This window comes from Hemicordylus capensis, chromosome 1, assembly GCF_027244095.1.
Source record: "Hemicordylus capensis ecotype Gifberg chromosome 1, rHemCap1.1.pri, whole genome shotgun sequence".
NCBI classification, from domain to species: domain Eukaryota; kingdom Metazoa; phylum Chordata; class Lepidosauria; order Squamata; family Cordylidae; genus Hemicordylus; species Hemicordylus capensis.
The window spans coordinates 159659928-159686673 of NC_069657.1; the positions used below are offsets into that span (position 1 = coordinate 159659928).

General features: G+C 42.5%; 1 protein-coding gene across 11 annotated transcripts in view; it reads right to left on the reverse strand.

The window, feature by feature from the left end:
* SEMA5B (semaphorin 5B) overlaps positions 1-26746 on the reverse strand; it is a 576167-nt gene that overhangs the window by 21291 nt on the left and 528130 nt on the right. For all 11 annotated transcript variants that reach the window (XM_053256885.1, XM_053256927.1, XM_053256858.1 and 8 more), the window contains 5 exons: positions 25186-25404; positions 23812-23982; positions 17921-18070; positions 16419-16463; positions 9724-9929 (listed from right to left, as the gene is read on the reverse strand). In XM_053256885.1, coding sequence (XP_053112860.1) covers positions 9724-9929; positions 16419-16463; positions 17921-18070; positions 23812-23982; positions 25186-25404 — 791 coding nt within the window. The remainder of the gene's footprint in view (positions 1-9723; positions 9930-16418; positions 16464-17920; positions 18071-23811; positions 23983-25185; positions 25405-26746) is intronic.

Sequence of the window (26746 nt, forward strand, 5' to 3'; positions counted from 1 at the left end):
TCTGACTGGCAGCAGCTTCTTAAGGTTTCATGCAAAGTTACTTCCCAGACTTGTAATCTGAGATTTTTTTAACTGGACATTACAGTGACTGGACCTGGAATGTCCTGCATGCAAAGCACACGTTCTGTCATTGTGCTATGGTTCCTTCCCTTTGTTAACTGCAGAGATCCCTCTGGAGCAGCTTACTCTCTGCTTTGGGTTCTGCCATCTTGAAAAGTTTTGGTGAAAATTCCCAGATTCCTAGCTGTGAAATCCACTCATGGACCTATGAATTTGGACACTGGATTAGCGCATGATCATATTTTGACTTGAGTGGTGTTGAGGAGTGCAGCTCCCACCCAGCTAGCTGGCATCTTTGAGTACCCTGATCAGCCCAAGCACTAACGAGGCAGAAAATCCCCTTTCACAGACCCTAGGTCATGACAGTCATGATTATCGGCAGAACTATAACGCGTGCTTGTGCATATGGGCCTTCTAGAATACTCACTTGGAAGAGCACTAGCGAAACCAGCAGGTGCTGACGTTTTAATAGCTTGTGCTATTACTGTCCAAAGGACCTGGCTGAGCTAGAGAAGGTGTAAGAAGCTCTGCTATGTTGCATGATGTAAACAAGCTGTATTACAATATGCATTTATGCTGAACAGAACACAGTGCTGGCAAAGTGCTGTGGAAACAGTAGCTAATTAATAGAACCTGAATGGCTGATTAGTGACTTGAAAATTTCCCTGCGGCAAAAAAAAAAATCTGACACTCAGAACCCAGAATATTCTTGACAAAAGGGAAAGGAGGTGGGGACAAGAAGAGTCAGAATCCAGGAAGAAACATTCCTTTTTCTTCTCCTAATCATCAGAGACCTGTCATGTCGTCTTCAGTGAAATGATAGATGGGTACCTGCCACCAACAGTATTTACATCTCATCTGCATTAATATTAGGATGTACTTGAATATCCAAATGACTCTTATGCAGGTACCACCTCCTTGTCATTAAGTCTTACTTTCAGAAGCTGAAATCTGCTGTGGTTAAAACATGGGCAATGCTACCAGATTTATTGCTAAGGAAAGAAAGGGAAAATAGCAATAAAAATGGCTCTGGAAATCTCCCTATGATTACAGGCAGAAGTTTGTTCATGCATGCACTCCACATATTCCATTACATCTGAGGGGGCCCTGCTCCAGGTGCCGACAATGAGAGAGGCCCGGCTGTCGTGCACTCGGGACAGGGCCTTCTCTGTTGCTGCTCCTAGACTCTGGAATGCTCTTCCAGTGGCCATTCGCTCCTCGGACTCCATCACGGCTTTTAGAAAGCTTGTTAAAACTTGGCTTTTTACCCAGGCTTTTACATAATCATTTTTACTGCTGCTTGTGTGTTTTTACCTGTTGTATTGTTTTTATGCTTGTATTTTATAGATTTTAAATTTGGTTTGTTTTTATATTTTTTAGCTTAATATTTTTATTGTCTTTTTATTGTATGTTTTAACTTTTGTACACCACCTTGGGGTTGTCTTTTAACAAAAGGTAGTATATAAATGCAACAATAAATAAATACATTACCACCACCCCCGACTGCAACCCCTCAACCTGTGTTGGAAGGTGCTTTTAAAGTTCTTCTGATGTTTGAGAGTGACTTGATGGGTGATCCAGGGAGCCTGAAAAGAGAGGCTTAAAAGCCCCAGTGCACATGTGGAGTTATACATGCAAATCCTCTGGATCAAGACATAGATGCCTAAATATTATTACTCCAGATTCAGGAATCTCATATTTGCTCTCATAGATTAAGGAGGGCTGGTCTGGGAGGAGAGCTAGTCTTGTGATAGCAAGCATAAATCTTCCCCTTTGCTAAGCAGGGTCTACCCTGGTTTGTGATTGAATGGCAGACTACATGTGTGAGCACTGTAAGATATTCCCCTTAGAGGATGGGGCTGCTCTTAGAGCAGAAGGTTCCAAGTTCCCTCTCTGGCATCTCCAAGACAGGGCTGAGAGAGACTCCTGCTTGCAACCCTGGAGAAGCCACTGCCTGTCTGGGTAGATAATACTGCTCTAGATGGACCAATGGTTTGTCTCAGTATAAGGCAGCTTTCTATGTTCCTAACATTTAAATTCTTTAAAAACAGCACAACATAAAATAAAGAAGCAAATGAAAAAAAATAAAATCAACATAAACTGAATAAACAGATTTCAAGTGCAAGTTTATTAGGGTAAGATGAAGGCGTATGGAAAAAAATAGTGCGGATGATCAGATGAAACAAACTTTAAACTGGAGAACTACAGTATAGCTGAAATGTTGTTCCACTTCCTAGCATTACCATTCCTGCTACTAAAAGTGTGGCAGTAGATGCCAATGTGTCAGCTTCATGAACTATTAGCTCAGCACATTAGCACAAAATCCCAAATTCTGAGCTCTGGTCTGTCAGACTAGCTACTCTGTCCATCCTTTCTTCCTGTCTGTCAACCATGTTATTCTTTCTTTTTTGTAAACTTTTTATTTATCCTTTTTACCTTGTTATTCCTTCTTACTGCTTTTATGCTTGATTTAGAGGTTCTGTAATCAGGGAAACGTTGTGGGTGACTGGATGTCATTTGGTTGCTCCTGCTGAGTTTAGATAGCTTTTAAGAATATATATTATGTACATGGTGGGCGGGGGAGGGGGAAGGAGGAATCAATGGCAGTTTGCAAATACTTCATAAAGCTTTTAGGCGTTTCTCCTTCAGCAATGTCCTTTGAATAATGACCAAATTGGCCACCTCTTTTAATAAAGCAATGTCCTCTCCTTCATTTTTTAGCAGCTGCCCTACTGTGAAAATCTCAAGTTCGTCAGTGCTTTTTGGAAACTCAAGTGACCTAATCTGGGCACCTCAAATGTGGTGGAACTAATGTTTTAGTTGTCCATGGCACAGAGGCCATTACTGAGAGAAACTAATTTTTTAATACCCTTTTCAATGTTGCCCTACCACCCTGAAATCATTTGTTCACAAATAAACCTTACTTACTCCTGAGCCTGCAGTCCTAAAATCACTTACTCATAACTATGCCCTACTGATTTCAGGAGCACCTGTTCACCTTGCCATGCTGGCATTTACAGGACAAGTCAAGCAAAGTTGGTTAATGACATCTTAATGCTTTCTCTCTATTCTCAGATTCCCAAAATTCCCTAGGAAAAGCCACGACAACTGAAATGTATAAAACATGTTTGTAGCATAGATAAGATCTGTCACCTCTACTTAATCCCGCATTCATTCCTAGGGTCTATATAATCTCATCTGCTATCTGCTCAATGTGTCTCCATCTTCTTTCATGTCTCTATGGCTGTTTTACCATGCTGCCTTTCTTTATTAATCCAGCCATTTCTCTTTACTCCTTTCCTTTTCTCCAGCAAAGCTCCCCTTGAACTCAGTTTACTTGTTTCTTAATTTCTATTCAAGTCTCCCCTGCACATGGGACTCATCTCTCTCTCCATCCCTGATCTCTCCATTTCTTTCTTATACTTTTAATATAGGCTGTAAGATCTATGGACATCAAACTCAAGTTTTATGTGTAGCGCTGAGCGCAATGCTGGCACCAAGTAAATTTTAAATGGCAGCTGTAATCCAGACTCAACCCTCCATCTTTCTTAAGGTCAAACTAAATCTGGGGTTCAGATCAGAGGGCCCCAGCTTGGGCCCTCCAGCTGTTGCTGGACTACAACTCCCATTATCCCCAGTCACTGTGGCCAAATGTGAGGGGTGATGGGAGCTATAGTCCAACAATAGGTGGAGGGCTGAAGTTGAGCACTACTGAACTAGATATTCACCTGACTGCATGCTTAAGAGACATGCTTAGACTTGAAGGCACCTTTTCTTTCATTAAAAAAAAATAGGGAGAATAGCTACTTAAGGCAGCAATTTTAAGTTAACCTTGCTCTCCATGTGCACAGTGAACCTAATCAGGATCACATCCCCCACAAGGCTTCCTTCCTCCTTTGTATGAAGGAAATGGTCCACTTAAATGGAGTCAGTCAGTTAAATGAATGCCTGGTTTAACCCTCAGGAGTGATCTTCCTGGGTGAGTAGAAGGGGACCAGTGATTTCAGGAACTGAGAAAACATCTCAAATTAATGAAACTATGTGAGAAACTTATAGGAGGATCAAGATTGTGTTTTCTTCTCTCTATAGATCAATATTTATTTAATTAGCTGAAAGAATGAAAGAAGCAGAAGAAAGGAGTGGAGGGGGGAAGAGGGGAAGGAAAAATCTAATTTGCGTGACATGATTTACCTTCCACAAATTCATGCTGACTTGCACTTAACAAAAGTGCTTCCTTATTAAACCTCCTCCAACTTTCTGCCACTGTAATATTTTCCTATATCAGGCAGAAAAATCTTGCAGGGAGCCTGTGCTGTATCTAGGGTCTCACTTTAGGCTCTGGCTCCCAGGAGTCAATGAGTAAGTCAAATTATTATTATTATTTATTTGATTTCTGCACTGCCCTTCCAAAAATAGCTTAGGGCGGTTACCACCAGCTACCACCATCTGCTGCATTAGAGATGAGAACAGCCCTGCTGGATCAGGCACAAAGCCTATCTAGTCCAGCATCCTGTTTCACACAGCGGCCCACCAGATGACCATGGGAAGCCCACAGATAAGAGCTGAGGGCATGCCCTCTCTCCTGCTCTTGCTCCCCTGCAACTGGTATTTAGAGGTAGCTTACCTCTGAGACTGGAGGTGGCCCATAGCCACAGATTAGTAGCCATTCATAGACCTGTCCTCCATGAATTTGTCTAAGTCCATTTTAAAGCCATCTAAGCTAGAGGCCATCTCCACATCCCATGGCAGAGAATTCCAAAGATTAATTACGTGCCATGTGAAAAAGTACTTATTTTTGTCGGTCCTAAATTACCTGACCTTCAGTTTCATTGGATGACCCCTAGTTCTAGTGGTGTGTGTGTGTGTGTGTGTGTGTGTGTGTGTGTGTGTGTGTGTGTGAGAGAGAGAGAGAGAGAGAGAGAGAGAGGGAGAGGGAGAGAGGGAGAAAGTGTGAGTGTGTGTGTGAGAGAAATTTCTCTCTGTCCACTCTCTCCAACCCATGCATAATTTTATACACCTCTCACCATAGTCATGTCTATCATGTCTCCCCATAGGTGCTTATATTCTAAAATAACAAGCCATTAGGCCCATTCATACATTATATTCAGCACTCGTACAATGAGTGTATAGTATACACAGGTAAGATCTGTACCCAGTTACAGTCATTCACATGTTATGTTGAATGCAGGTACAGCAGCACACTTCCTAACTGTACCATGCATATGAAGGGCCTGTATCCTGGTTCACTTTTAAAATTAACCCAGGTACAGTTCACATCCACCTTAAGTGGCGCAGTGGGGAAATGCTTGACTAACAAGCAGAAGGTTGCTGGTTTGAATCCCTGCTGGAACTATAGCAGCAGCAATATAGGAAGATGCTGAAAGGCATCATCTCATACTGCACAGGAGAAGGCAATGGTAAACCCCTCCTGAAATCTACCAAAGAAAACCACAGGGCTCTGTGGGCGCCAGGAGTTGAAATCGACTTGACTGCACACTTTACAGTAATTCACACAAACATATGTACAAGTGTACAGACATCTGCACAGTTTTGCAGCATAATGTCTGAATCAGCCAATGAATGAATAGAGGATTGAGGGTAGGGGTGTGCACGGACTGGTCCGGGGCCATGCAAAAGGCCTCTGGACCGGTCCGGAATTTGGCCGGTCTGGCGGTTTGGTGGGGAGGGGGAGTGTGGTTTTAAGGGGGGGTAGTACTCCGCCCCACCGCTCTTCCCCCTCCGGCACTGGACTTCTCTAAAACATTTTTTGGGCAGCAGAGTTCCTCCCTGCCGCCCCTGCCCCCATCGTTGTCTTCCAAGTTTACAAGCAGTAAAAGCTGGCGCCACGCATGTGTTCGTTGCGGCGCGCGCGCACTCATCGCCGGCATGCGCTGCATACGTCATTTTGACGTATGCGGTGCGTGCACCCCGGCGGCGGCGGTCACATGCGTGGCGCCAGCTTTTACTGCTTGTAAACTTGGAAGACAACGACGCGGGCAGGGGCGGCAGGGAGGAACTCTGCTGCCCCAAAAACGTTTTAGAGAAGTCCAGCACCGGAGGGGAAAGAGCGGCGGGGGGGGGGGTTAGGGTAAGTACTACCCCCCCGCCCTTAAAGCCACACTCCCCCAGTGCCGGACCACGCCTCCGTAGTTCTGTGCACATCCCCAATTGAGGGGATTGAGTGGATCTGAGCAAGGAGGAGGAGTATGGATACAAATGCAAGCCATGTGGGGCAGGGAATAAAAGCAAAACTAAAAGTGAACAGACATATTCAGGCAGTCCTGAGAAAACCTTTCCCAGGTGTATCTTCCATTGTAGAAGGGAAACGGCTATCATGGCAGGAGACCGTAAAATAGACCCCACTTGGGAATATTTTAATGAAGTTTCTGTACCTGTGGGTAAGACAGGCATGCAAGCAAACAGTGCAACAGAGAAATGCAATGCCTGGTTGCCCGAACGAAACAGCTATGAGAAATGTGCACCTATTATATGTGTATCTACCTTCTAAAAATGTAATCTACATCTCTGAATATATATTAAGGTTATATTAGATAAGAATGTGCTTTTACTTGAAAATGATGATTAAATAGAATCTTCCTGACAAGTTATTTAAGTAATTAAACTTGAGTTTTTCTGTGAAGTGATTTAAATCATGATTTAAAATCAAATTAACCTTGACCCTAAGCTGCGTAAAGGTGTGCAAACTACCAAACCAGTGCACTCTCAGCTATGCCCTTGATGCAATATCCTTACCTGCACTCTGGTACACCATATATCCACAAGCATGGTACCTCACCAGTAGTGATATTTATGTTATTGATAAAAATATGACACAGGGTAGAAAACAATACCCAAAATGAATGTACTCCCCATGGTGGGGTGGTTTCTATTCCATTCCCATGTTAATGAAAGAAACCACCCAGAAATGAATGGGGTTTCGATGGTGAGGCAATTTCTATGCCATTGCCATGTTAAGCCATTTGGGATAGGAAAGAACACCTTTTTTATTTTTGGAAATTTCAGTTTCCCCTTGCAAGTTCAACTGTTGTCTGAAAAACAGTCTGAGGCACTGCATAGTTCTCTGCTCCAGAGTCAGGGCAGATGAAACAAGCTTCACCCACTCAGACTTAGTGTTCGAAATGAGGAAATCATTCAAAAGCATCTGACCTCACAGAAGCAAGGATTTTAGCCAGCAGAACAAAGCCAACAGGATCACAACAGCAGCAAACACAACATGTCAGGTTCAGTAAGACCGGCATCGGTGCCTCAACCATCTACAATATGTCCCTGGTCTTTTCTCACTTCTCTTGGTGCTGTCCCAGTTCATTGCTATCCCAATGCAGACACCATATGTGAACACACAGGGGCAGCAGGTGAAACAATCAGAGACACTGTCACTCCACACCCTCTGCCCGACTCACCCAGAAAGGGGGAAGCAACACTGGAATACAGAAAACATCCTACCCACTGACAGGAGATATTTACTTTGGGAAGCAAGGTGCAGGACTACAACAAAGACAAGTAGGCCTGCATATTATACAGCAATGTGTAAAGCCATGAAACAACACCTGAGGCTGCTTCAGGTGAATCACCCCTATACAGGCACTCCGAACTCTATTGGAGTGTGTGTAGAAGGGCGATTTAGACGAGCACCTCTTTCACACCATTGAAGGATGCGCCAGGAACACGTTGGCACAGCCACCTGTGACATCAGGAGAGTTGTGTTCTTGCCACTGCCCTGATATCATGTGTGAGGTGCTGTGTTCACTTGAACCTGCCCTCAGAGGGTTGTAGTGGAGGATAACCTTTTCCCAGCGTATAGCTGGCAGAGGCTCTCCTGAGCATGGATGACCTATGTAGGCACTGTGAGACACAAGCCAGACATACCCCCAGAGATGCAGCCTTATTCACAAAGAGAAGCACTGTCAACTGTGTTTGGCTTGGATGGACAGAAGACATTGGTATTGTGTGTATCCAAAAAGTGTGGTTGTGTCTGAGGCATGGTATGCACAAATTGATACAGTTATAGGCGTCAGAAACTGACACGTATGTCTTCAAGTGAGAATTGGGTAGGCCTGGACGACTGACTCCCCTTTGTATACTGGCACTTGGTAGAATTTTCATTTGGAATTTGGCAGTTGTAAGTCAGGTAAGCCACTTCTGAAGAATTTAGCTAACAGGCTTCAAAATAAACAAACAGGCCTGATAAGTTGAATGACTGTTGCTGGATGCCAAAAGCTATTTTTAAGCTCCAAGCAGTATTTTTAAAATTGTTTCCATACAGTGGAACTCCTTTGAAAATGCCCAAGAACTGTTCTGCTTTTTCTTTCTCAGCAATGCTATTTGAAATACACTGGATTGGAGCCAAAGGTTTCTATCCTCTGACAGGAAGGAATCTTCCTCTAAAGGAGGAAGGGGACTTTTGGATTCCAACCCATTCATTTCTGAGGAGACACTAAACTACATGCTGCAAGGGTCCCTACTGCATTCTGCTTTGCTTTCTGTACCTTCACCTGCTCACTGATTTTAAAACTATGAGTAGTAATCATTGTGCTTTTGCTCTCTGCAAGTTAATTAATTGCTTTTAAGAGGTATTTCCCCCCCGTCTACAAGTTACTTTGTTGATTACAGATGCTGGTGCTTTATTATATGTTAATTACTACTGGGACACTTGTTGGCTTGTCAGGTTCATTTCCTGATAACAGAAATGCCAGATTTCTATTGAAAAAGAGGTTGCCAAGACAACTAATACACTCTGGCGATGGCTTTCTTTTGGATAGGCCTGCTAAATAAATGAAATATTAGGCCATGAAAAAATGGCAGTTTTGACAGGTCAAAGATCACCAAGCCATCATGTTATCAAATTATCAATTAACCTGACAAGCTAACAAGTGTCCCAGTAGTAATTAACATATAATAAATATATATAAAAAATTTGATCCAGTCTGACCCTGGAAAAAATCTAGATCTTCTGGATGGACACTAGAGGAAAATTTGAATTGGGCAAGAGAGAGGAAAGGGAGAAGAGGTCATTACAGAGGGAATTTAAAGAATGAAGAAAAGAATATTTATATATGTAAAACTTCATGCAAACATAACAGAGAGCACAGCTCAGTGGTTCCAAACCTGTATGTTGAGCCATGTGCAGGATACTGGGCATATCTCCAAAATTTAGATATTTATCCTTCAGGGACATGTCTCAGTTATCCATCATCAAGCATACATGTTTGCAAAAGGATGATAGGTAAATCAATCTCATCTGCTATGGAGAAACCAGGCCTCTTAACTCAGCAAACACAGAAACACATCTCTCCTTATTGAAACAGGTAGTGGATAAAAGGTAAAAGGACCAAACTATATTACCATCACACTCATGTAATGCATCTCTTGCTGGACAGTGGCACTTCAGACTATTGTTGGGATGGGGGCACTGAATGCTGGATCGTTTATTAATTTTAGAAAATCTGTACATATAATACTAGTATGTGAGGGAGATGGTTCGGTTAGCAACCCCACATGCTTCTGTTGCTCATACAGCTCAGCTCTAAATGTACTGTGAAAAGCTGAAGCAAATTGCACCAGATGATGGTTAGGAACCACTGGCATGCACTGTACATACATAAAGTGTGTAACAGGGAACCACTGACAGGTAAAGCTGCTTACCTTGAATTCCATAGGTGTGTATTTCTCATTCTTGGGAGTTGTGTTGCCTTTGTAATGTAGATGATTGGGAGTGGTAGGATGGATAACAGTCGATTCCTGGGATTGCCTTTGGCAGCGCTGGCAGTAAACGTAGATAACAAAGGTTAAGAGGCTAGAACCAAAGAAACAGGAGATTCCTGTGGCAATCAGGTGGATGAGGCTGAATCCTGGGGGAGGAAGAGACAAGGGATGCTGGAGTCAGCGACAAGAACAACAAAAGCAAACCAAGAGCAATTAGTGGTTCGAGAGAGAAGAGGCTAGCCTAGATAGTTTTATATTGCAGTTTCAGTGCAAATTATGATGGGAGATAAAACAATAAATCCAGTCAATATTTATGGCAGTGGCATAACATTTTTGGTGCCATCTGCTGACAATTAATGGCCATCCATGAAAGAGTAAATTACTCGACTGAACCCCTCCTGAAATGAAGTAGGCATTTAGAGTAACTCCTGCGTAGTGATTGATTGAATGAGTGCCATCAAGTCGGTGTCGACGCTTAGTGACCACATAGATAGATTCTCTCCAGGATGATCTGTCTTCAACTTGGCTTTTAAGTTCTCCCAGTGGTGCATTCATTCCTGAGCAGTACTATTCAGTATTTTATTCTGGATGCCTTTTGAAACAATTTTTATTCTAATTCAGGGGGAAATCACAGCTTATTCACATCAGCTATTGCCAACAGCCAGCACTGAGAACATTAAACAAACCGGTGTGCATGGACTGCTTTGGGCCAAACTGGTTTACCACGAGCCAGGCTGGTTTGACTGGTCCAATTGCAAACGAAACCAGCCTCCAAGAAGGCTGGCCAGTCTGCGATAACTGGGCCCGGTTTGTGGTGGACCAGTTCAGCTGTTCAGTAAAGCGGAACCTGGTAAAGAAGGTCCTCTCCTTAACGCGCCTGGCCCACTGTGGAGCGGCAGCATCCCTCCCCCCTTCAGGAGTGCATGCACGGAGGCGAAGTCGCAAGAGTCATGTCGACATGCACAGGCTGCTGAAGGGAGGGAGCGCCACCAGGTGGTAAGAAGAGGATCTTATCATTTACTTTTAGGTTCACCTTGCCCTTGCCGCCACTCCCCCCCCGGCCAGTGAGGAATCCTCACCGGATTCCCATTTACTAACCCGACGAACCACTGAACCTGTTTGACCGAATGGACTAGATCAGACCGCCTGGTCAGTCTGACTTGAACCAAGTTGTGGAACCGCGATCTGGTTCAAATTGGATCCGAATTAGAGCTGAACCACGGAAACTGGTTCCGTGCACAACCCTATACACAACCTCCTTGAATATGGGCTGGATTTATTATTTCATTTCCTGTAATAATTTTTACTGACACTGGAATATTGTATCATCTGGAAGAACCAAAATTCCTATCAGATTTCATTATGCTGGGCAAAAAAGCGCCTTTAAAGTTGCAGCACTCTTATATTCAGTGAAGGATAGCACCTGTTTCTCCCAGTGGCTATTGCTGGTGACTCCCACATGTTTATTCAGATAAAAGAACCAACCGTTTTCACATTCCTTTTGCTATATAAATCACTTGATCAATTTATATTGCTATATAAATCACGTGATCAATTTTTTTGGTTGAAAATCATTATATAAATATTCTAAACAACAACTAGCACATGGGATGACCAATCCATAAATTTCAATTTCTTTTTGTGGTCCTCCAAATTATCAATGGGGCATGGACAAATAAACTGCTACAAAAACATATTAATAAGTAAAGGCTTCTTTTTTGTTGTTTCAGAGGACTGCCCAGTGTTTTCTCTCCAGTTTGGAAATTGTTGCATGATAAACAAGTCCTTGAGAGTAAAACCATTCACACATTATCACCATGTGAAAAGGATGTTTGGAATGCCAAGGGATGACATCACTAGACTACCAGATTTTCTACTTCCTTAACACAAGGAAAAAGTGATTCTGAAAGCAGCCAGAATACTGCATTGTAATTTATATAGCTTCCCCCCTTTACTATCGGCCTGCTCACCGTGATTCTGCCATGGTAGAGCTTTAATGGGATCACATGTTGCTTTCTCGGAGTCCGTTCCCCCACTTTCTATTGAAACTGAAACTAAACATTAAGCTGACAGCCAAAGAAACGAGGCATACAAACAATACACATCAGTGGGTTCTACAGAATGTTCATGTCATGGAAATACCAAGGTGGTGGGGCGGGTGTGTGTGTGGGGGGGGGACACCAGAACTTCTCTAATCAGAGAGATGGGAGGAAAGCCCTTCATTTCTGGACTGCCCAAAATATTCACAGGAGGGACAAAGAACAGCTGGTGAGAGAGGGCAGAAAGGTATAAATGGCTACCGCCACTGAGGGACGTAACCCTATACCCATACTGCCAGGCCTCTATTAAGGGGAACAAAGGCCAGAGCCTGCAAGAACTGACCCCACGAACATACAGCCATTAGGAAAGGTGTGGAAACCCCCACCCTTTCCGATTACTACTCAGTGGCCACTTAGTGCTTTCCACTCCAATTCACAGGCCAGTTCAGAGAAGGAATCAATATCTTCTGTGTATAAAGCCTGCGTGTGTGCTTGCTTATACATTGAAATACCTCATTGTGTGGACTTTCTTGACTAGTCAAGTCAAGTGAGCCCCCAGGAGAAAACCAGAAGAGGGCAAGAACAAGAGATAACAGAGAATATTGTTTGGTTTGATTTCTTGGTGAGCAGTGAAGGCAGAACCCCAGCTGGAAGTCGACACCATTGTGGCAGGCACTGCATAAAGCTTTCAGAAAGAAAGCTCCTGGAGTATAACATTCCCCAACACAAATAAGAAAACATATAGATTTCAAGTGCTTTCACTCCAGTGGGTTACCAAGGAGATATACATACACAGCAAAGAAATGCAGCAGGTCGTCCAAAGCAGAAGAGACAGAGGAATACAAAAAGGGGAAAGAGGAAATAAAATAAAAAAGAGGTGAAGAGTTTTCAGAAGCATAGAGTTGAAAAGGAACTTGGGAGTTTGTTTAACAACTAGGTAGGATTTCCTGGGCCCTGTTTACAGCATTAACATATAATGGTTTTATTTAAATGTCATGGCTTTCCTAGTTGGTGCGGTGATGAGAACAAATATCCTGGCTCCCTTCATATGACTACCATTCCAGGGATTCCCAAGGATAATGAATGACTGTTTTAAGTAGATAATATGGATTTGTCCCTGGATTTAGATCATACCTGATATATATTCAGCTCAAACAGAATTAGGGTTATGATCACCTGGGCAGAAATGGTGTTCCTGTAGACTGGCGCAGCGGAGAAAAGGTTCAGCTTAATGGATCACAGCTCTTATTTGTGTAGCACAACTCTGTTCTGATTGTTTTAGCTGCATCCCAATAATCTAGTTTAGCTAATTCCTAGAAATTGCTACCATTTTCAGTCCTGCCCCTTAGGAGGTCTCTCTGATTTGTCTGGTTTGTATTCATTCACCTTATTAACATCTTTATAACACAGACATTATTTAAATTGCAGATTGTTAGCTTTCACAGAAGGCTTTCTAGTTTATTCCTTTTGTGATATATGGCAGATTCCCCCCTACCTCACTATTGGAAGGCAACAGAATTTCTATTTATTATATTTTTGCCTGTTTGCGGGGGGAGCTAAGGAATAAATAATATTAGTCAGTGCATGCAGATTAAAACAACAAATAAAACTGCAATGGCAGAAGAGGGTAGTAAAAATATCAATACCAATCCATAATGATGAATATAAGGTTAATAAGGGGACTCTGAGATGAGACATATGCACAGCAGGAAGAATGAGAGAGGCACGGAAAGCCAGTTTTGATGTCAATGGTACGGGAATCTTAACTGAACTGGCTTCCCTGAAGTCACACACCAAGAAGAAAGTAGACTGGAAGTTCCGCCGATGGCGTGTTGGCTGTGACAATTGCTGTGTGTCATTCCCATATAGCCTTTTGTGCTTAGAGTGATTGATGAACAGGTCGGAGAGCTGCCAGAGAGGGTCTAAGGAAACCTGCTCCTCTGTGTGGGGCACTTGGTGGAAAACTGCAAAAGCCAGAAGGCACCCTGCTAATACAAAACCAGCCCCTGCTAAATTCTCACAATAAACGTGGTGCTCATCACAGTCAGTTTCAAGAAAACAAGGCCCTCTCCCCTTAAAAAGTAAAAAAACAGCATCACCTTTGATAAACATGTATTGGCCAAGCCATCAGCTGCCAATGACTGATAAGGGGGGGAAATCTGGAAAGACGGCCTAGAAATAATCTAGTAGCCCCTGCATGGCAGATCAAGATTTTTAGGGATGGCAGGTTGATGATGTTGCTAAGAATTATCTGCTGGAGAAATTTAGTACTATACACAGAACTATAATTCCTGGGATTCTCTGGGAGAGAAGGAATTACTGTTAAGCAAGTTTAAATCTGTGGTATCTGTGCCTTAAAAATCTGTCAATGGATAAGCACTTTCAAATGATATGAACAAATTTCTTGTCGTAGCTACTACTGCTGCAATGAATATTTATACACCAGTTTCCCCCTCAAAACGGTTTATAAAGAAAAATGAATTATAAATAAGATGGCTTTCTGTCCCAAAAGGGCACATAGGAACACAGGAAGCTGCCATATACTGAATCAAAGGAACATAGGAAACTGCCATATACTGAGTCAGACCATTGGTCTATCTAGCTCAGTATTGTCTTCACAGACTGGCAGCGGCTTCTCCAAGGTTGCAGGCAGGACTCTCTCTCAGCCCTATCTTGAAGAAGCCAGAGAGGGAACTTGAAACCTTCTGCTCTTCCCAGAGCGGCTTCATCTCCTGAGGGGAATATCTTAGAATGCTCACACTTTTAGTCTCCCATTCATATGTAACCAGGGTGGACCCTGCTTAGCTAAGGGGACAAGTCATGCTTGCTACCACAAGACTGGCTCACAATCCAGCAGCAGTCACCAGAGGGATGCTGAGGTTGGACAGGGACAGTTGCTCCCCCGCTGCTAAATGTAAAATAATCACAATTTTAAAACATACCTCTTTGCTCTGTTAGCAGGGGTAGCTAACAGGCAAATTCTTGGATATCGAAGAACACACAGAATGCCAAACAAACAACTTTCACAGAGACTGAACATTTAAAAGGGTAAAGCTGTAATCCATAATTGACAAGCGGTTCTGCTAAATAAAGGCAATTTTCTCTTCCACCTCTTCAAAACACTTAGGGTCATGATTTGTAGAGTAACTATGAAACTACCTTAAATATTCTGCATAAGGAAACTGTAGTTCCCTAAACTTAAAACAAGCCAGAGAAAATGACTGGCAAGGCAACTGTTTAAAGTAATCCAGGTCCTGCATGGAAAACTTAATCCTGATTCCAGTGGTAAAGTGTCAATTGATTTAGCTTTAATTTATATTTTACATTAATTTATATTTTACTTTTGGGGTTTTTAGGGCACACACTTTTTTCACACAGACACCAAGGCAGTTTCCAAAAATTAAAACAGATTAGAAACAATTAAAAACCAGGAAAACAACAATAAAATTCACACTAAAAATATGACAACTGGGCCTCAGTTGGGGTTGGTATATATAGAGCAGAGCCCCTCCAGAAGATCTTGTAAGGCAGTCTTTGTGAATAACCAGATTCCCCTTTACAAGTCCGCCGAACCAGTCCACCACAAACCAAGCTCAGTTTCGTCAGCTCATGAACCAGTTGGCCTTCTTGAAAGCCGGTTCTGTTTGCGATCAGACTGGGCAAACTGGTTTGGCCTCTGTGCATGCGTCTCACCACCCTGCCCACCCACCTACCCTGGCTACCCTTTAGAAGGCTTTTGTGAAGGCTTTCCCTTTGCTTGTAAAGGGGACTCCTCACCTGATTTCCCTTTACAAGCCATCTGACCGGTTTGACCTGGTTCGGCTGAACAGACCAGACTGCTTGGTCAGTTTAACTGAACTGGGTCGCAGAACCAGTTCCATGCATACCCCTACTTCCAGGAGTGATGTTAGGTTGAGGAGAACCCCAGATTGCAACTCTGTTCCGTCAAAGAGAGTGCAACCTCATCTAGAACAGTATTACACCAGTTATTCTGGTGCAAATGTAATTTACTGTAATGTGAGCAATATAATGTATCCTTTATTAATGTTGTCTACAATTCTGATATCAACTTATGCTTGTAGAAGTGTGGAACTGCCTGACAAATGTTGACAGTCTTACTGAGACTCCTTTTTGTTTCCCTTGAAAGTCCTCTTTCTCCCAAGCCGAAATCTTTTACCTAAACTCTGTAATTTCTCTTAAAATTCCTTGAAACTTTAGCCCGAACTAATTCACCTCAGCATATCACTTAAAGTGAAATTCAGTGGCCACGTTACAATTAACAGAGCGCTCAAAGTCAGGCAAATAAGGGATTTCTCTTCATCTTTTCCAGTCCATTTAAATGGAAGTTACAGTGGAAAGCGATGTGATCTCCCTAGTAATTAATTATTCTGCAAATCTCCCTCCCCCAAATTAAATTCTGATACCAGAAACCTGAATAGCAAATATTTCTCTCTCTGACTCAGACAATGAGACTCCAGTGGAATTAAGGTTATCAATGAGATGTGAATTGCACAGATTAATGGTTGGGTTGTTGCTGCCCAGAAAAGAGGAGTCACGTTAAGATAAAAATAAGATCTATAGTTAGCTGTACTCTACCTCCACAGTTCGTGCTCTCCTCAATGCTTGAAGCTGGCAGGATTACTAAACAAAGAGAAAAACAGGGGGGTGGGAGAATGTTATTTTGTCATCTCCGACATTGTGCAGACAATTAAAACCCCTTTGCTTGATGCTTGGCAAGTTAATCTCTGCAGCAAATGAAAGCCCCTAGAGCTTTGGTGAAAACCTCAGAATGAAATGTAGCAGAAAGCACTTTAAAAAAACCCCCAAACTTACTATCTCATCAGAATTACTGACTGAACTGCAGACTATCAAAATGCAATGAAATAAGTGTGCTCAGAAATGTTTAATTCAGACAAGAATAGCTTAAATAATAATAGCCATCTAAAGAATCAAGGGAAATGTTTGGTCAATTCAAGTTGTGTTTGAATACTGCATGATCAATTACATATTGCAGAATTCACCACCACAAAGCAATGGCCGTAACCTTAGATGGCTTTAAAAAAAGTTTGACAAGTTTATGGAGGAGACATCTAGGGATGGTTGTTAGCTATGGTAGCTAAATGATCGAAACCTTTGTGTTCAGAGAAAGAATTCAGTATCTCTAGAGACTAGCTGCTAAGCGGTTTGTAGACAACTGCCTGGCTTCTGTTGAAATCAGGATACTGGACTAGATAGACCCTGGCTCTGTCCCAGCAAGCTTCATCTTGACTTCTGTGTTTGCGGTGCAGAAGGCATGTGCCCTTGTTTACATCGCGTTCATAAGTAACAGAACCTTCACATGGAAGGCTGTTGTGAAAGCATGTGTTATGTGTTTTTACTTGATGTTTTAATGCTGTGTTGTGAGCTGCCCAGATAACAATTTGTTATGGGACAGGCTAACTAATACAGTTATTTATTATCCTCATTTAAGGAACATGTTTGCAAAACCTCTTGCTAGGTGTCCCCATTTCCAACCATTTCACCCAATGGTCCCCAGGCTGGCCCAAGGATGAATAGTGCCCCAGCTGAGGAATGTCCACTGTAGACAGGACACTTAGCAAAAAGCAAGCCATCATGCTCAGCCCAGTGCCTACTTCCAGTAGGTGAACTGGGCAACTACCTGGCTTACCCACCCTGAAGGCCAGCCCTGCATCCTAAACTACTCCTTAAAGCTGGGTATCTTTCTACCTGCCTCTCCCACCCGATACACATATCTGAGTAATGGGACACCAGTCAACCACCACTTCCTCTTATTAATATTAAAGATGACAGTCAACTCTTTCAAGCAGCCATTGGAAAGCCCATCCTATCTTCTCACCACTTAAGCCCTATTCAGACATCGCACTGTATGTGCATACAGGTGCCAGTACAAATGAACATGTTTTTGTGTGAATGACTGCAATAGGAAGTAGGCTACTAAACATGTTTTAAATGTAATGTGTGCATATAGATCTGTATGTGCATACACTGTACACAGACGGTACATGCATTGAACATAATGTGTGAATAGGGCTTTAGTGGTGTTTTCTCGCCAGTTCAGTGGGTGAAGTTATACCTACCAGGGATCTCATTATACAAACAGTCTTGGTATTGTGTGCTGTTCCCGGCACACTGGGAAGATCCAGGATTGTGGACTTCACAATAACGGCTACGGTACTGGATCCCATCTTCGTTACACAAGCTCCATTCAGACCATTCGGACCAGCCTCCTTAAAAAGCAAGGGAATATAATAACAAGAAGAAAGTAAATCATGCAGGAAGATCACAGTGCTGAGACAAGCGGGTGGGGGACACAAGGGATAAGAGCAGAAGAAAAGTCCTGCTGCTGGATCAGATCTAAGGTCTAATTAGTCCAGTGTCATATCTCCCACAGTGGCCAACCACTGGCAAGGCCACAAGCAGAAGGCGTAGGCACATCTCTCTCCCACCACTGCTCCCTTACAACTTGTATTCAGAGGCATCCAGCTTCTGAACCTGAAGTAGCATATAAAGGTAAGTAAGATGTGCCGTCAAGTCGATTTTGACTCCTGGCGCCCACAGAGCCCTGTGGTTGTCTTTGGTAGAATGCAGGAGGGGTTTACCATTGCCTCCTCCCGTGCAGTATGAGATGATGCCTTTCAGCATCTTCCTATATTGCTGCTGCCTAATATAGTACCAGCAGGAATTCGAACCAGCAACCTTCTGCTTGTTAGTCAAGCATTTCCCCGTTGCGCCACTTAAGGTGACTACGAAGTAGCATATAACCATCAAGAATTATAGCCATACTAGTCATGACAGCTATAGGCTACCTCCACCAATAGACTAGATCTCCATGAATTTGTCTAATCCCTTTTCAACCCATGTAATCTAGTGGACATCACTACATCTTGTGGCTGCAAGTTCCATAGGTTAATTGTGTGCTATGAGAAGGATGACTTCCTTTTGTCCATTCAAAATCTCCAGCCAATCAATTTCATTGGATCACCCCTCGTTCTGGTGTCATGAGAAAGAAAGGAAAACATTTCCTCTATCCATTGTCTCTACACCATGCATAATTTTATAAGACTCAGTCACACCCTGCACACACACCTAGCCACCTTAAAAAAAAATTCAAGTCCCAAACATTGTAGCCTTTCCTTGTAAGGAAGGTAAAATGAATCACTTTGGGCTAAGCTAAGGGCTTGTAGCATGAGCAGAAGTAGTTCTGTTTATGCTTTCCAATGATTTCCCCTTTCCTCTGCAGAGCCCTGGGCCCCCTAAGCATCTGTACCTGAGAGATAGGGGTCCTGCTGAGCAGGATGGCATGTGGCACAGAGGACTGCAGCAGGGAGGAGGAAATCCTCCCCCTTGCATTGGCGGAACTTCTTCTTCCACTCAAACTATGAGGATTTAGCCCTTTATTTATGACTCATTGTCTTCTGATATGATACATGTGAGGGCAATCAGTGGAATTACATTAGTCCTACAATCTCAATACATTATTAAAACATGCATTTCAACATGAATTCTGTTATAATATATTTTCAGCTGCACTCTATACACAGTAAAATGGGATGATGATACCAGTGAGTTATCATACAATGGAACAACTGCAGCTGAAAGGACTGCTATTTCTGTCCTAGCTGTCTTCATGGTCTCTTGGAGGCAACCAGACATTATTAGGTCATCTTTTCTTGTTTGCCTCTTCAATACAAATTCAGTACCCTTACTGGAAATGGTCTTTGCACTTGCAACTGTGGTAAGAGTTTACTTAAATTTATTCTTAGAAGACACTGCATTTTGCTCCCAGTGTTAATCTCCTTTCCCCAACATAAACTGCTTTTAAGGCCCTCCTTAAGACCCACCTGTTTCGCCAGGTGTCTGTAATAATAATAATAATAATAATAATAATAATAATAATAATAATACAGAAATAACAGAACAAAGGCTAGCAGACTAGAGAAGATTCATAATAAGAAATAAAGTATTCACAGAAGTTGAGCTGGAAGAACTGCAAAGAGCAACACAGGCTCAAGATATGGAAGAATTACCACCAACTGAAGAAGTTGCTCAGGCACAGGGGGAGGTGGTGTTGGAAATAGAGGATGCCACTGTTGCTGAACTGTTCCAAAATCAAAACCAGGCAACCGCCCCTTTGCCTTCACCTCAAAAACCCAAATGCCGTTTAATAGAAAAGCAACAAGAACTAAAGCAAAAAATAACTGAGCACATGAACCAAACAACCACCAGAGTTCGACTTCCCGCACTAAAAACAGTTGCCAAAAAACAACTTGCTCAGGCATTAAAAGATATAAATGCTGCACTTGCAGAAATAACAACCAATAATTTGCAAGAAACAAACCAACTAAAGTACAGTGCAGCAACAATAACAACACAAGAGCTTGGATATAAGATCAGTGGACCTGTAAAAAAAGAAAGTAGTACATCACATAAATGGAAGATTAGATTAGAAAATAAAATCGCCAGGCTTAGATCAGATGCTAGTAAATTGAAAGATATGAAAGACAAGAAGCTGAAGAATGAAAACACCAAACAGTATCTGATCCAAAAATACCACCTAGATTCAAGGAAAATTAGAGAAGTCCTGGAAATAATAAAGCAGTAAATAACAGCAGTGTCAAAGAAGATTAGCAGATACGAAGCCAGAATTACACAACACAGGCAGAATCCCCAATTCCAGTCAAATCAGAGACGTTTCTACCAAAGCACAGAAGGAGAAACTGCAAGAAACCTAGAAACACCAAATAAAGAAGAAACAGTGCAATTCTGGGGGAAATTATGGGACAATCCAATAGATTATAATAAAAAAGCAGGCTGGGTGAAAGAGGTCAAAAAATATAAACAACAAATGCAAGATCTAATAATAACACCAGAGTTAATAAGTGAAAGAGCAAAGAAAATAAAAAATTGGACTGTACCAGGCGACGATGAACTGCATGGCTTTTGGCTTAAACACCTAACAAGCCTTCATAAACAACTATCAAAACAGTTCAATCACATTTTGCAAGGAGGTGATATTGAACAATGGCTAACAACTGGGAAAACCCATCTCATCATAAAAAACCCAGCAAAAGGTGCAGTTCCAAGTAATTATAGACTGATAACCTGCCTGCCAACCATGTTCAAATTATTAACTGGAATAATAGCAGATGAAGTGATGCAACACTTATTAACTAACAAACAGCTTCCAGTTGAACAGAAAGGAAATTGTCCGAACACCAGAGGCACAAAAGACCAGCTGCTGATTGACAAAATGATTTTAGAAAATTGCAAGAGAAGAAAAACCAATCTAAGTGTTGCATGGATTGACTACAAGAAAGCCTTTGACTCACTGCCTCACACATAGATACTAAAATATTTAGAAACAACTGGTGTCAGCAAAAACATTCAGATATTTATTTAAAAAAGCAATGAGCATGTGGAGTACACAGTTAGCAATCAATGTTGAGACACTTGCACAGGCCAGCATTAGAAGAGGTATTTTCCAAGGGGGCTCACTATCCCCTCTGTTGTTTGTAATCGCCATGACTCCACTTTCACAAATACTAAACAAAACAGGCCTCGGATACCAAACATCTAAAACATCAAGTAAAATTGGAAGTGAATACATGGGGAGAGTTAGAAAAATCCTCAAGTCCAAACTCAATGGTGGGAACACCATACAAGCCATAAACACCTGGGCTATACCTGTTATCAGATACACTGCAGGAATAATACACTGGACCCAGGCAGAGCTAGAGACGCAAGATCGTAAGACCAGGAAAATCATGACCGTCAATCATGCTCTGCACCCCCGCAGTGATGTCGATAGGCTCTACCTCCCTCGCAGCTCAGGTGGAAGAGGAATGCTGCAAGTCCATCAAACAGTAGAGGAGGAGAAAAGAGGCCTTGAAGAATATATCAAGGACAGTGAAGAAGATGCACTTAAAATGGTCAATAACGAGAAACTATTAAACACCAATGAAACAAAACAGGCCTGCAAGAAAGAACAAGTCAAGAACCGAGCAGAAAAATGGAAAAATAAGCCACTGCATGGTCAATATTTGCACAATATAAGCGGAAAATCAGACATCACCAAGACCTGGCAATGGCTTAAGAATGGCAACTTGAAGAAAGAAACAGAGGGTTTAATACTGGCTGTGCAAGAACAGGCACTAAGAACAAATGCAATAAGAGCAAAAGTAGAAAAGTCCACAACAAACAGCAAATGCCGCCTTTGTAAAGAAGCAGATGAAACCGTGGACCACCTAATCAGCTGTTGTAAAAAGATCGCACAGACTGACTACAAACAAAGGCATGACAAGGTAGCAGGGATGATACACTGGAACATCTGCAAAAAATACAAGCTACCTGTAGCCAAAAATCGGTGGGACCATAAAATTGAAAAAGTTGTTGAAAACAAAGATTTGAAAATATTATGGGACTTCCAACTACAAACAGACAAACATCTGCCACACAATACACCAGATAGAACTGTAGTCGAGAAGAAAGAAAAACAAGTCAAAATAATCGACATAGCAATACCAGGGGATAGCAGAATAGAAGAAAAAGAAATGGAAAAAATCACAAAATACAAAGATCTACAAATTGAAATTGAAAGGCTGTGGCAGAAAAAGACCAAAATAATCCCAGCGGTAATTGGCACCCTAGGTGCAATTCCAAAACAACTTGAAGAGCACTGCTGCCCAGTGGAATCCCTCACTGAGCTCACGGACTTGGTCACGGAACTTGCGTTGGAGTCTCCCAGACTTTTGGTGCTGGGGGACTTCAATGTTCATTTTGGGACCAATTTGTCCGGGGCAGCTCAGGAGTTCATAGCGGCCATGACGACTATGGGCCTATCCCAAGCGGTCTCTGGATCGACGCGTATTGCAGGTCACACCCTTGATTTGGTCTTTTATTCTGATCAGGGTGGTGTTTCATGGGTGGGGACTCCTACGATTTCCCCGTTGTCATGGACGGACCACCATCTGGTTAAGGTTGGACTTACAACCACTTCCCACCTCCGCAGGGGCAAGGGGCCTATTAGAATGGTCCGCCCGAAGAGGTTACTGGATCCGGTAGGATTCCAAGACGCCTTGGAGGGATTTAACGTTGGCTCTGCTGGTGATCCTGTTGATGCCCTGGTTGAGAACTGGAACAACTTGCTCACCAGGGCAGTAGACACGATTGCTCCTAAGCGTCCCCTCCAACCTGCTTCAAAATTGGCCCCTTGGTACACGGAAGATCTACGGGGGCTGAAGCGGCAAGGTAGGCGAGTGGAGCGCAAGTGTTGAAAAACCGACTCGGGTCCGACAGATTACGACATGGAACACATTTAAAGATCTATGCTCAGGCGATATGTGCAGCAAAGAAGCGGTTCTTTTCTGCCCGTATTGCTGAGAGAGAAGTGTCTGGCCCAGAGTCACCCAGCTAGTTTCATGGCTGAATGGGGATTTGAACTCGGGTCTGCCCGGTCCTAGTCCAGCACTCTAACCACTACAACACACTGGCTCTCTAGCTAGGTAGCTAGGCTTTGAATTGTACAAGCATGGAAAATCAACTGCACCAAATACAATGAAGTGGCTTTATTAGATTTGGAAAGTTGCATTTTTGTTAATGTTATCTTATTATAAAAAAGATAATGATAAAGTAGATAAATCTGTAAATGAGTGAGTTCTTAAGTATGTAAATAAGTGGCTTCTTGAATGTTTATTAATTACTGGAATAATGATGTTAGTGATGAGAGTAACCCTTTATATGATGTTCTCCTTGATTTAACATATGTTCCCCCACTTTCTTCTGAAGATTGATTGATTGACTGATTTATGTGAAACATTTAATATACCACTCACTCCAAAGACTCTGGGCGACTCCGAAGATGGAAGAGATCCCTTTTATTTGGTGACTTTATACATATTTTTGATATGAAAGAAAATATCAAAATATCATTTTAAAAGCCACTGAAGAAGAGAGAAAAAAGCAGTGCTACCTTCACATAAGTGTGTATTGCACAGTGCTTCCTCTGTGTGCAATCCAATGCAGATATCTTCCCCGTTAGAGGGTGCTGGGTTGGTGCAGGTTCGGGTGCGCTGGTAGTGCCCACCTCCACAAGTTGCTGAGCACTGAGACCAAGGAGTCCAGCAAGACCACGAGCCTTTCACTAAGGTTTAACAAAAACAGAAGCACACATCTTTTCATTTACCTTTTTATTCCAGATTATTTCAGCATCATGGGATTGTTACAAGACTAAGGGGGCAGAAAGCTATGATGGAATCATGCTAAATAGGTAGCATCCTAGCTATTTACTATGAGCAATCAACAATATACTTTTTGCTTCCTGCTCACACACCCCTGTGGGTTTGTTCCTGTCCACAAGAAGTCTCTTTTGCTTCTGGACCTCCAAGCATTTATAGGTCTGAGAGAAGAAGTAGGGTTGGATACAGCTGGAGTTAAAAGCCATAATTCTATTCTTAATCGCCCACTCCAGCCTCAGGTTCCCACCTTAGACAGAGGCACAGAAACTGCTCAGGAGGCTATCTGAAAGGTACCAGTGATGTACCTTTAATATACTAGATAATAGATTCACTTTTAATAAGATAGAATAGATTCTAATTTTAAGATATTTGATAATAGATTGATTTACTTCTGTCCAAATTTGATTGATAAAGTAGTTCAGTATAGCAGCTGATACAGTGTTTGAGTTTTGGGTGACAGACTGGGAGGAAAAGGTTATTAGAAGGATTCCCTCCTTTTACTGTCTAGTAAGCAACACAATCACAAAGACACAATCACAACACCTGTTAACCAGGCAAGTATACTTCCTGATTGCTAGGAAGGAAAGGGTACTGATCAGTGTTCCCTGTAACAAGAATTCACAGATGCTGTTGACTACAACTCCCAGAATCCCCAGCTGCAATGGCTTTTGCTTGGGGATTATGGGAGCTGTAGTCAACAACATCTGGGAATCCCTGTTAGAGGGAACACTGGTACTGATGCTTGATGGAAAGCATATCGAGACTGAGACTTCATTCTGAAAACAGGGTGAGGACTAACAGATTTTCACAGCAATGACACCAATTGAGAAGCACCTTATCTGTATTCACTCCTAATATATGTTTTCTCTCCAGGGTTAAGCTTATAGCCACAGTGTGGCATGACCTTCATGTGGCAGTTCCACATGGGTAATATGCACAACTACCTTGTGCAAAAGGGCCAGTGCAAACATGCCCCAAGATGAGGCATGGTGAAGAGCAGCTGAACTTGCCATATGAACAACTTTAACATATGAGCAGGGCTTGGCACAGCACAGTTGTGGCACTAACCATTTGTCAAAGCAGAAAGAGGAGAAGATGACACCATTTACCTGGACAGGGGTGTGGGTTGCAATCCTGATATTCCATTGCTGATCCAGTACAAGGCAGGCCACCATTTTTTGGTTCTGGATTGGTACATGTTCGCTTCCTGGTTCTGAAACCCAGTTCACAGTCTCGAGAACAAGATGACCAGCCTCCCCAAAAAGACCAACCACCATTGATGATCCGGATAGAGGTCTTGCCACTTTTCAGAAGGTCATCAACTAGAGCTGCAGGAGGGGAGAAGAGAATTAAACAGACACCCACACCCTTCCAACTTAGGTGATTAAATATCTCAATTTGTAAACTTAGTTTTGGATCAGAGCATGTGTGTCCTTCTCTCTTCCAACCTTGCTACTTGTTGATCACGCTCCATTCTTTTTTGACTAAGTCCTGTCCACCTTCCTTAGCTAGTAGACCAGGAGTAGGCAACCGTGGCCCTCCAGTTTCACTTCTGCACTATGTAGAGTATATGCCAGTTGTTCCTGCTGAGTCAACAATGGGGTTGTGTCTTGAAATAGAACAAAGGCATTGTCAGCCGTTGTTGGTGCTCTGTGAGCAAAGCATAATAATGAGGCTGCCCACTCTTCATGTTAATAATGATAGTGGGAAGGTGACTTCCCACTATCCATCTTTGGTCAGCCTGGCCAGGAAATAGCTAATATACCAGAGCGGAGAATCTTTTGGCTAATAACAGATTGATCAACATTTGGATTGGAGATTCCAACAAAAAAAGAACTGGATTTCTACCTGCATCTCTCTGGAGAGACTGATCAGAAATGTGGGAAATCCCCCAGAGCATTTTAGGACACAGCCCATGGAACAGATGGTGGATGAAAAAGGACAGAAGGTGGTGGGACAGGCTTTTTGCAGTTTTCAAAATAAAAGCTAGTCTGCCAATCTGGCCAACCGATAGAAATAATGTAGAATATAGGTCATGTTTATCACATAGTGAACAGACAAAACTGATTGACCACCCCCACCCCGCTGCCCATGTATCCTTGTGGGCAAGTCTCATTGTGTTGGGGTTTTTTTGCACTGACTCAAAGTGCCCCAGTTTCTTCTGCTGACGGAGATTCAGAAACAGGAGTACCCTGATTCTATGGCAGGGCTGGTATTTGGGTGTGTGTGTGTGTCAGTATTGTTTGGCAGTTCCCCAGGTCCCTCAGAAAGGCCTGCTGCTGATCCCTGAGGCTAGTTCTATGCCCATAGTCTTTGTGTGGTGCTGGCAGAGAAACACATTGGGCAGAGGCGGATTAACGTAGTAGCAAATGTAGCATTTGCTACGGGCCCCGCATTTTTAAGGGCCCCGCATGCCCAGCTTCCAACTGGGAATTAAAGTTAAAACTTTACCTGCTTTATTTGGTCCATGTTAGACAAAATATCCCTTTTCTGCTAAATGTGCCTTTTAAGAGAAGGCCCAGCACAGCATCTGTCCAGTGGCTGTTGCTGGTGCCTACCACATTTTTCTTTTTAGAGTGTGAACCCTTTGGAGACAGAGAAGCATCTATCCACTCTTTATTTTTCTATGTAAACCACTTTGAGAATTTTGATTGGAAAATGGTATATAAA